Source organism: Cupressus sempervirens, chromosome 3 (assembly GCF_028749045.1).
Source record: "Cupressus sempervirens isolate cs-2001-9-10 chromosome 3, ASM2874904v1, whole genome shotgun sequence".
In the NCBI taxonomy this organism is placed as follows: domain Eukaryota; kingdom Viridiplantae; phylum Streptophyta; class Pinopsida; order Cupressales; family Cupressaceae; genus Cupressus; species Cupressus sempervirens.
Window position 1 is genome coordinate 338,891,907 of NC_143120.1, and position 12,821 is coordinate 338,904,727.

Below are 12,821 nucleotides of genomic sequence, written 5' to 3' on the forward strand. Positions count from 1 at the left end.
GGACATACATGCTTAGAAGGAATGGAATTCTTTCATTTGAAGACTATCAAAAGCACAAAATAAATCTCATATATTCGCATCTTATTATAGAAACAAATGTAAAGTTGTTGAAGCATCATGGAAGACCAAAAGTAAAAGAACTTTTTACTATTACTAATCCTAATCATGAAGCCCTGTTGGAGACCCTAAAACAGAGAGAGGACCCTACTGGAACACTCGACTAGGTATATTTACTTCTTATGTTATTTTATTCATAATGATTCAATGACCTTTAATACAATAAGTTACTAATTTTTTTATGATATTGGAATGTAGGTACATCATGAAGAGTTTGGGGGGGGGTGTGTGGGTGTTGGGAAGAATTCCTAAGATTTATGATGTATTATGATGTAAAATGTGAACTTTTTTTGTATATGTTTTTTGTAATAATGAAAAAGATAGGTTAAATTAGTTGCACATTCTAATTTGTATTTTGGTAGGTTCTTTGTAAGGAATTATAAGAGGAAGATATTGAAGAAGTTCTTGCAAACCATATTTCCATGTGATACAAGGCTATAAGGACAATTTTAAGAGCATTTATAACTATATGAAATATAATTGCTTGCGGATATCTTATTACAAGTTTGGCTTTTTTCTTATTTAACATAAAGCTGAAATTATGATTATTAAAACTATTTTTATCAAACTAATCAAATAAGAAAAATCTAGAAAGTACAGATGAACAATTAGAATACTTGATTTCTTAAAAAACAATTTGGGGAAGGTGTCAATAAGTTTGAATACTCATTCGCTATGAGGCATTGAAACAAAAAGTGATTTTATGATGCTAATATTGTGTAAGCCTTTTACTACAAGTCTTATCAATGCATTTCATTATTTTTTATGGTGTGAGGTTTCCATTGTATATTTTACTTATTATTTTATTCTAATAATGTGATCTTGTATATTTTCAAAGTCAAACCCTTGTATATTCTTGACATTTTGGATTGAAGCAACATGTTGCATTTGATCCTCTCCATAATCATCTTCATGTTCAAGTGCATCATGGTTCATAGTGTTTCTCCTTTTTGTTGGTTCATCATGGTTACCATGCATTATTACAACCATGCCAACTCTTCCTCCATTGGTAAAAAGTGTGGCAACAATGCTTACCAAATTGATTTGCCCCATGATATTAACTTCCCTCCTATAAGGTCTAGGGATAGATCTAATGATCTCCCTATGACCATCCACTTTTGTAATGGATAAAAGACCCCATGGTGCAACTATAAGCCTTGGGCATCAATTGGTCCAATAAAGTGGATTTTTGGTTATCTCTATGTTTTCTAGGTAGTCTAGGTGTTTATAACAGTAGTAGGGTCCCTAGGAGTTTGTGGAATCCATTTACAAGCAAATTTGCAATAAAAATTGTCTTAGCGCAAAAATTGTAAAAAGTTTCTCAGCAACTTTTGCAATTTTCTTGACAACTTTTCAAAATGTAACTCCTAACAACAAAATCCTCATTATGCCCATTTTGAGGGAGGTTGCCATATTTGCATTGAATTGGGCACATGTGGTTTTGGGTCCTACTTGTGGAAGGTAAGTCTAGAAACCATTTTTAGTGTTTGTTAGGAGGAGTATCCATTCAAGGAAGTAGACCAAGTATTTTTTTAAATCCTTGTGAAAACTTTGAAGGTTGTGTAGGAGTTGGTTTGATCCTTTCTTTCATTGTGCTATCTTTGCATCATCCATGGTCAAGGAGTCCTGTCCTTTTATTCAGGTAGCTCAAAGTTCATAACAACTATCAACCTACTAAATACTCTTGAGAAATGGATCCATCTTGCATTCATGCTTAGAATCATTAGGAAAAATGCATATACTCTGAATTTTTAGTAGCAAGGTTCTCACAAAAAACTTTTACAATACTATAAAAATAATCTTCTAAGCTTTGGTTAGCTACCATCTCCAAATGAGCTATTCATTGATATGGTGATTTAACATCACCAAAACATGTTGAGCTCTTAGGTTCCCCCCCCCCCCCCCCCCCTTCCCCTTGAAACAAGAGTAAAATCGACAAGATTCCCTTTGCATGTAGTCTCAAGCCTCCCTAAATGAACTAGTCTTTACCAAGGTGGTTCAACATCACCCATTACTATTGTAGGCTCCTCCTCAGGAGAGAGTGACCACATCATCAAATCTACATAACTCTCCTGTCGGACCTCATGTGCACTAGGAGTCTCCTATGAGATACAAAATAGTAGTTGTTAATATCACAGAAATCAGTTTTGAATTTATTTATGAAGATAAGGAAAATAAAAAATAAATGATACTTATACATACAATGGGGTTCTCAGTGCAAATAAAAATCCCTGATGGTCTACGACACGAAATTTGTACAGGATCATCACCAGTAGCCACACCCTATATACAATAAAGAATGTAATTAAATGGGATTACTACAAACATTTTACAAGAATGCATCGATATTTAATCAAACAGAAAGCACCTAATTACCTTTCCTTTGTCAATGCGTGCTTGCTCACCCCCCGCACTTTGTGCCCTCGGGACAGGTGGTACCTGCAAGATAAAAGAAAGATTAGCAACCATATATGCTACAATATCAAATAGAAAAATAAAATGCAAACACAACATAATGTACCATAGATGTCTCAAGGCCAAATGAAATGGCCAAGAGCATGGCATCATCAATCTGTCTGAGCTCCTCCTCGGTCATCAACTAAACATGAATGAAGATCACATACATGTAAAAGTTAGTATGGCTTAAAAAGTAAAATTACTGTATTATAAAAATTAACTTTAAATTTCATATTTCATAACAAAAAAATGTATACACATATTGACACCAAAGGAGTCCATGCCTCTGCATTCCCCTCCTCTCTCATATCAGGTTCTCTAGCCTCTGTGCATGTGTCTAGTGTATCCTCGTCTAATACAAAATGATACTCAGGAAGATCACCTATGGGACCCAGGAAAATATTCTTGCATGCAATGCAAGTGTGAGGCACACAAACATGTGATGAGCTAGCCGATGATGAACTAGCATCAACATCTTCCACACGAGGAGGCAAGATTGACCTAGCTTGAGATATCATTAGGCTAATTAGCCTATGAATGGCTCTGATGGTCTGAGAGCTAGCCTCTACGATAATATATGGATGCTGAACTCAAGGAGGGGGGGGGGGGGAGATATCAGTGGGGGGGACAAAAGTGTTAGCTTTCTTCCACTGGGAAGAGGGTCTATCCTGAGGAGCTCCTAGTCCTAAGCTCATGTTGGCCTTCATGCTCCAATAGTTCACTTTAAGTTTCAACACAAATTTTGCATATAATTTTCTAAGGAAATAAAATGATATGTCTAAATTGCCATGTGGAGGGATATCAAAGACCATCAACCAATGATCCCAAAATTTTGCACGTATGGTGTCATTTGTGCACCATTTAATTGATAGTTTGGATTTTTTTGGGTCGATTGGTAAACCCATTTTTGGGTTCACAAAAAGGCTAGCCAAATCCTCTTTGGTTATATTGAGGGCCACAACCTCATCATAGTCCAAACCATCATCAAACATCTTGTGCATTTCATCACGCCAACGAAGAGCGGCATTTTGTTGGTTTGTAAGGGTTTCAATGTTATCCACTATGGTGTTTAACATGGATAACATAGGAGCCAATGCAGGTACATTATTATATGTTCTATGCAAACCTCTCAATTCGGTGAGATTTTTATTTATCAAATCCTCGATTGGAGGAGGGTTTTGAGGGGGTAGAGGATCATTTGGTGGATGGTTTTGTGGGGGTACTAGATCATTTGGTGGGGGTTATGAGGAATATTATTCCCAGCCTCAGTGTCATCATTTTGATCAGCCATTCCTATTGAATTGCAAAACATAATATATATTTTTAAAAAACCTTAATTTTAACAATTTTTTTCAAAAAAACCCTAGATTCGACTAAAACAAACAAAATCATGCTAAAATCTATTGAATTTAGGTTAAAAATGAGTTAAAAAATAAAAAACATGCCTTGATATTCGATATCTGATCGTATATCTGATATCCGATCACGGTGCAAATACTAGCCCCCAAATATGCAAAATAAGGGCCCGTGGGTCTATGATTTTTTATTATGTAATGTCATAGGTATCAAATATTCGATATTTGCCACATATATTATATAATATACTACTTTTTTATTATATATTATATTATAATATATTACATTTTTATGATTATATTATATTATATTATATTTTATATATATTATATTACATTACTATATATTATAATATAAAATATTATATTATATTATTATAATATAATATTATTATTATAGTATAATATTATAATAATATTATTGTATTATAGTATTATTATTATTATTATTATATTATATTATATAGTATTACATAATATATTATACCATTATAATATAATATTTTTATATTATTATAATATAGTAATAATATTATATTATAGTATAATTATTATATTTGTTATATTATGATAATATTATTATGTTAATTATCAGATATCTGATATCAAATCGAATATCCAATAAGGCTCGGCCTTACTTTCTAGGTTTGGTACCTAGATAGGTGAAAAAAAGTCAGAGAGAATTTTGAAGCACTTTTAGACGTCTTCAAACTCTATTTTTTTCACATCACCACTTTTTGGCACACCATGATCCTACACATACCCACATGTCCCACCCTTCATAGAGTAGCTCTGCCATAGTGATGTCCATCTAACTCTACCTTGCAAATGACTAAGTGGTTGACAATAATAGACAACAATGGTTAGAGATACCAACATTGATTACTCCATCCATCCATGAATTTTGATTTCTTTTTCATCTCTCTTTTTTTGGGGGAGGGGTTTTCCCATGTGTTTTTTTCCTCTTTCTCCATTTTATGAAAGATTTCATTGTATTTTCACTTACATATTATAGATGGGTGCCTAATATGGCCTAGTATTTGGGACCCATTATGTATTGACATGTAGATTTTGCATGCTTAAGTTCATTCACCTAAGTTGCATATAAGTTGAGGTGTTTGCATAACTAAATATTACTAATTGCACTTAACTTATGTTTACTTAGGATAATACATTTGCAAACTAGTTGGCATTAAGATACATAGGAGTTTGTACTTTATTTTAGCACATGATATAGGATAATTACAATTGCACTTAGTTATTGTCTCATGCCTCTTTGTTTGTGAGATCTACTTTTGTTTTCTTATCACATTATCATACTCTCATTGTTGTACATGTTGCACATAGTTTGTTTTACAATGGATGAAAATCTACCTTCTGTGGACATGTGATTACACATTGTCTAGTTGATAGGTTATCACTTTCATCACTCCTAGTTATCATGCATCACCTATATATTGAGGCACATCTACATTGGTATGTATTGGGCATCTTATTCATTTTATTTTTCATCATTATTGACTTAATTAAATGTCCATATTATCTCTTGTGCTATTAATCAAGGTTTTAAATCTTGACATTTTCACTCTAAATTATTACATGGTATCCGAGTTTGAAGCAAAATCTTATAATGTGAAAACCATTAGAGAATTCCTTAGAATCTTGCATTGGGTAGACAACGTCACTGATCAAGATACATATAGTAGAGTCCAAGTCATCCATGATTCCTTGCATTCATAGTTAGGAGTAGAAGTAGCATAAGTTAAGTTTAAGTTGGAGTGGGAGTTGGAAGTCATAATTTAAATTTTATTTGCACTTTGTGAAGCCAAATGTTTAGATTTTCAAATAGTTGATATCCACTGAATGAATAGTGTAAACCCCCTAAATGATAACCAACAAATCACATTATTTCTTTGAGTGAGTATATATAGTTACTAGAACCTTGAAGCCATTTCATGATCTTACATTGCAATCTCAGCATGAGATATGAACTTATATCAAGAGAGGATTTATTATTGTTGGAATACTTTAGAATAACTTTGGGGGGGGGGGGGGGGGCGGTGGGTGAATTAGTTATCCAAGGTTCAAATGTATAAATAAAACTTTTCACAGCTTAGTGAACCCATAAAACATTTATACCCATGCATGCATCCATAAGATTATGCAATCACTTAAAACTTGTAGGTCATTATCAAATCAACTTGCAAAAATGTAAACATGAAAGATAACAAATTCATCAACACACTTGACACAATGATTTGTGTGGAAACCCAATTTGGGAAAAACCACTAGTAACATGCTACTCTTTTCACTCTTCTGAAGTGATGCCCTGTGAAAGGCCAACCTATTAAAGGTTACAATACACATTGTTAAATGTGACCCTGTTGAAGGATTTCAATCACCCTATTAGGAGTGCACCTTGTTAGAGGACTTTAGACCATTCACTTGGTATATCAGAAAATTAAGATCTTTTATCGTTCATTCTCTATTGTCCAATTTAGGGTTAAGATGGATTAGTTAAGATACAATGTATCTACCCCATGTTCCATATCTCTTCTAGAAGCTTCTCTTAGAATCCTCTTTGAATTCGCCTAAAAATGATTTACCTTGAATTATGTGTCATTAGCTCATCAACCTTATCTTCCATTTGGCTCACATAATCCAAGAAAATAAACTTGTAAGCTCGGATCCATCGAATTCACTATCTTTCAAATAATGTAGCAGCTTGACATTATCAAGCTTCTGATGCTCAACACAAACTACGTTGCTCGGCATCCATTGTAAAATTACTCAGCATGAACTAAAGTTTATTGGTGCTCAGCATCAACTAAACTTTACTTGGCATCAACTATTCTGATCGACATACACTAGAATGAATTTTTACTTGGCTCCAACTAATTTTTTGCTCAGCTTGCACTGACTTTGCTTGACACCTAATATCCACTCGGTCAAGCTTGGTAGACAAACTTTGTGTAACTTTTTCTTCTAAACTTTCTTAGTGTAACCAACCTTTGTAACCTTAAGTAGACTATCAATACATCATGTTATCACTATCAAGTAACTAATTCTTGTACTTCATTACATAATCATAACTCAACCTTTCCTCTAGATGCTATTGTTACATCTCTTGATCAAATCCTCTTCATTAATCAAATAAGCGATAGTACTTGAATCTTATAAGCAATTGTCTTACCATCAAATAGCCGATTTGACATCAGTGACAAAACAATGATTGAAGCATATTGGTCATACTTGAATGGTCTCAACAATCTCCCTTTACAATTTCCCTCTTTGATTAGCTTCATCAATCTATTCTCAACAATTATTTAGTGTTTCACCTTCAAACATCAAGTATTTGATTATGCATGTTGTAGTAGAACAAAACTCCATCAAAAGTTACTCGATCTAGCTTCAGGCTATAAGGACCCATTTTCGTTCTTTAGGAATGTTGTAACATCTCTTTGTTTCTAAGTTCGGGTCCCTCTCCCTTCTATCTTAATCAAAAACATTTTTTATTGTTGCATGCTAATTGTTTTCTTCTATCATGTAGAAAATCAAAACTTGAAATATCTTAATGCCTATAAAGCCAAACACTATTTGAATGTTCCATTAAAGTTATATGTGATTTTTTTTGGATAAAACCAATAAAATGCATGAATGATTTTATGTTGACATAATAGATTAAGTTAGAGATAGAAAGAACTCTAAACTTTTCTTTTAGCCTTGTGCATTAGTGTCATGACATAATTATTTCAGGATTAACTATTTTTTTGACCTTCCAAATTGTTGCAGAATGGTTCGATTGTGGTGATTGTGACTGCATACTCATGTTAAACCTCTCAAGAAATATCAAACTCGTACCACACTTATGTCAAGACTATAATTTTGACCAAATGGTATCATAAAAAAACACATGCGCTCAAATGATCATGCTACTAAAATTGTACATGCATTTCTAATGGTCATTATATTAATTGACAACTTTATGATATCTTGTTGATATTGAAGACAAAGTTTAAATTGAATAAATCACAAGTCCAAATATGTTCTAAAATCCTTAGTTAAATGAAATTCACAACTCTTATTCTTAGCATAGTTTACATGAAATAAGCAATGTTTTCTTTTGGAAATAAAAATTAGGTACAAATACATCCAAATTTGGCATATTGTTTCTTGAAAATAGAAGATAATGATGTCATGCCCAAAAATTGGGCAAAAAAGACTGTAATTTTTTTCTAAAGGGTAAACTATGATAATTGCATACCTAAAAGCTACCATGTTGCAATCAATTTGATTATCATATAGTATGTTTTAGGTTTGCTAGTTAAGTGTCATAGTTAACATGATTGTGTTTGGTTGCTCTTAGGTCAAATAGATATTAAATTCATTCGAGTTTTATGACCAAAACTTCAACGCTTAAATATTATCATTAGAAGATTATTAAATCAGATACCCCTCCTTCAACTCAGTAGCCATATCTTTAAACTTTAGCTTTTATCATCTATTTCAAAATAAATATAATATTTGTTAATTATTAGATTTAATAATTATAATATTACCTAAAGAGAATGTAATAACCATACTTAATGAACATAATATTTATTAAAACAATATTTAGTGAGCATCCTATTATTTCAATAACATTAATATTTACACCATCTAATAGGCTAAATAGTATTTATTTAGTTGAATACAATTCAAAAACTTTAGTATGAATAAATTTTATATAATTTAATATCACCTTTTAACTATAATAATGGCATCCTACATATAATATTATATAGTTTTGATTTATAATTTTTTTTTAGATAAACTATTATTAATTCTCAAACATTAATTACATTTTATGACTTATTAAATAAATTATTATTTAATTGGTAAATGGAATAATATTATATATCAAATAATACATATTGATTAATACATTAAATAATATATGTTATGTTATCAAATATACAATTAAAATATATATTTTAAACAAATTAACATATATTAAAATTTTATATTAAATATTATATAAATATGTCAATAAATATATATATATATATATATATATATATATATATATATATATATATATATATATATATATATATATATATAATGTCAAATATGTGTGTATATAAAATTATTAATATACTAAAATATATTTTAATTATTACATATAATGTAAAATATATAATAATAAAACTTAAGTAATCAAATATATATTAATTAATATATATTAAACAATGTAATTTACATTATAAAATATAGCATTATATATAAATATATAAAATTAATAGTAAAAATTAAAATAATAATAATAAAGAAAATAAATAAAAGTTACTTTATAAAAGACAAACTTACATTTTCCATTGCATGCACTCGTCTTCATAAGGGGACGATGCCTTCGTGTAGGTCTAGCCTGCGCATGATAGGTATAGGTTTGCAAGAGCAGACCCTACCTATGTGTTGGGCCCATTACGAACAAAGTCCAATCAAACATTATTCTATAAACAATTTAAATAAAAATCCTTTCTAATGCCATTCGAGTGGGGCCACGAGTCTCGAGAGGAAGCACTTATGCAGCGGATGAAAATCTCCAAATAAATTAATTTTGACGATTTAAAAATAATTTATAAATTATTTTAGAACAACTTTTTTATTTTTTATTTAATAAAAAAAGTAAAAGAAGATTTAGTTGGCTAGTTAGTCACTGGTGTCTTGAGATGCCCCTCCAAACCATTAATTTTTTTTTAAAAAAATGGCCACCAATAATAAATAGTGGCTCACACACTGAAGATGAGGGTTGCTCCATATGTAATTAAACATTTTTCTACATGGACTGCCCAAGGAGTGGGTTCCACGCATAGACAGAGAGGGGGTGCCTTTCCCATTTAATTTATACTACACTTACATCTTTGGAGGGTGCAAGGAGTGCATTGATAGTGATACATTTATTTATTATTAATTCATGGATGCAAAAGGCTACATCTTGTTTTCCAATAGGTGAGATTCTAGCTTTCTAATGTGATAAGAACAATTGGTATGGTTTATAGACCATGTTCATTCCAGGATGACCCATAATAACTATGAAAATGTATGACAACATACGTGGGAATATTTGGTGGTTTATAGCCTCACACACTATATCATAATCCTCTCTCTACCAATGTTACATACAAAATATAAAATCTTTCTCATTCAATTTTTTCACAATTTATTTGTTTAATGCAAATCTTGTTTAGTTGCTTTTAAATATTTAATGTTTTTATAATATTTTATGTCCTTTGTACTTTTCAAAGGAGTTAGTTAGCTGAACCATATGTTCAAACTATATTTTACACATATATACAATTTTATTAAAGAGGTGATTTTATTCTTAGAAATATAGTGTTTCCCTACCTCCAATATTACAACAACATAACAATCAAGTTAATCAATAAATATTATATATTTTTTAATATTTTAATTTAAATGTATAGTACATTTTATTGGGTATTGTATTGTTTTGTAGATTTTAATGTACTTGAAAGTATAATGTAAATTCTATGAATTTTTCAATCTAATAATCAAATTAAACAAAACTAAAATAGAATACCAAAGTTATTTTTTCATCTATGTCATTTCATTTAACATAGACAATATACTATTTCATTCACCTTGTACAAAGAATAAATTAACTTTGACCAATCACTAGTAACTATTTTTTAAAACTAAATTTTTTAAATTAAATTCTACCTATATAAAGTTTAAAATTATAATTTAGGTCCACTTAAATAGTGTAAAAAAAAGATGTCACATCTATTAAAATATTAGAATTGGCTTGAAGTAAAACATTTGTCTCTATCAATATGTTCCAAATTGATTTACAACCTTCTTTATCAAGTTTAGCTAAATAGTGATTTTGGAAACTTATATATTTATTTTCTCATGAGATAATTTGTGAATAATGATATTAAATGGTATAATTTCTATTGATAGATGTAACAAAAGGCCCAAAACATAGACTGAAACAATTTTTTATAAATTGATAGTCTATAACTTTTACATTTTTTATGTAAGTTTGAATTTTAATTATTTTGATAACTTTATTCTTATAGAATACATCACGAATAATATTTAATCAAATTTCCACAATCCAATAACAAATAATTGTGTGATAGCCTTTATAACTAAATTTAATATTATAAACGAATTCAAGTTTTTTATACTATTTTTTTCTTTCTTACAATATTAATTTTATTTTTAATAGTTTAGAAAAAATGAAATTGATTAATTTGGTGAATTTCCTTTGAAATTATACTAGTTGAATATATATAGTTGTATATTTAGGAATATATTAAAATGGAATATTGACATTGATATAGGAGCACTAGCAGAATCAAAAGAATATAATGGGTCACTTGATATATGAAATTACTTTCCATTATTATGAGACAGTGCTCATAAACAATCAAATTTAGTAGGCAATTTATGATTAGAGGTATGTGGTTGTAGAGTTGACAGATTTTTGTTGACAACATAAATCAATGTAATTTGGTTGATGGGAAAAGTCGTCGTAATCAGTTCATGCTACGTTTTAGATTGGTGGTTGGGTTATACCAATTTGTATGTCTTTTAATGGAAGAAGCCTAATCGAAAATGTGTAGTCGAGGCAGGAGTAAACTATTTTAATAAAGATAACAGAATTTTCCATTTCCTGCAATAACAGAAATTTTCATTTCCTGCATTTGTAATATGTTTTGTCTACTTTTATTGTCATAGATCGATATTTGACTGAAATCCCAACATACTCTATAGAAGGCCTCAACAAACCCAGAGATGATGATTGAGACATACTACATTTATTTTACATGGACTCGATAAATTGTATATGTGGCTGTGAGAAACTGATAAGACACTAAGGAGATCGATATTGGATTACCAAGGTATGAAGAGTTCAGTTTTTCAAATCGAAGGGGAGTTTTTATATAACCCCAGTCATGATTAAATGCAAAGTATTAAGGAAATTCTCATATCCTCAAAGCTGAGATTGAAGGAGTTATCAATGCCAGTGCTGAGGGCGGCTTGGCTGAACAAGACCAGCGCTTCAAAAATCTCATACCGGAAAGCAAGAAAGATATCTGGAAAGACCAGAATTTGAGAGAGTTGGTTGACCTATACGAGCAACTCAATGTAATGGCTTCAAAGTTCTACAATGAGATCAACAATTGCCTGGGAAAGATGAAAGGCAAGCTAAGTTTACTTCATGTCGCATTACGCTTCATAGCGCCTGCAAATCCTCCTCCTGGAAAGGCGAAGTACATCAAGCGTAAGGAAAAGCTGGAAGAGTTTCTTAAGGCTGAAAATTCCTTTAACGAGGACTTTTTCGAGCTGTTGAAGTCTGCCCACCTACAACACAAACAAACTCTTGAGAAGCTCGACGCAAAAAAGAGCAACACCAGAGCATTGGCGACCAGATCAGTACCATTCGGAATACTGTATTCATGGAAGAGATCATGGAGATAAAGGAGAACTGGCTTAGGAGACTATTTTCATGCCAAATGCTGCAGATCGGAGACCACACATGACATGTTTCGACTCTATCATGCGGAAGACATTCTGACTCGAAACACCAAACAACCCAGTGGAAACTTTAGTAGATTTTCCGGCCCATCTTTCCTGTTGCGGAACATTCTGGTCCCTGATTCTCAAGGAGTGAAGCCTATCGGCTTAAATATAAGGATTGCATATATTTGTTCGTGTGAAAGATAATTTATTTGATAAAAGTTTTATATAGTCCTTCACAAATTACCGATTTTGTTGTCTTCTATACGAACATGGGCATGCAACTTCCTTTAAGATGAGGCCCTATAGTCAATTATTATTTATTTTGTTTGCCTGATCTTGTCCAACAAGGCTTAATAG

The 12,821-nt window shown here is 31.0% G+C and overlaps 1 protein-coding gene across 1 annotated transcript in view; it reads left to right on the plus strand.

Annotated features, from left to right (window-relative positions):
- LOC149566375 (UPF0496 protein At4g34320-like) overlaps positions 1-12,422 on the plus strand; it is a 51,708-nt gene extending 39,286 nt beyond the window's left edge. Inside the window, exon 2 of the mRNA XM_089816463.1 lies at positions 11,941-12,422. Coding sequence (XP_089672589.1) covers positions 11,941-12,422 — 482 coding nt within the window. The remainder of the gene's footprint in view (positions 1-11,940) is intronic.
- Positions 12,423-12,821: the final 399 nt, after the last annotated feature.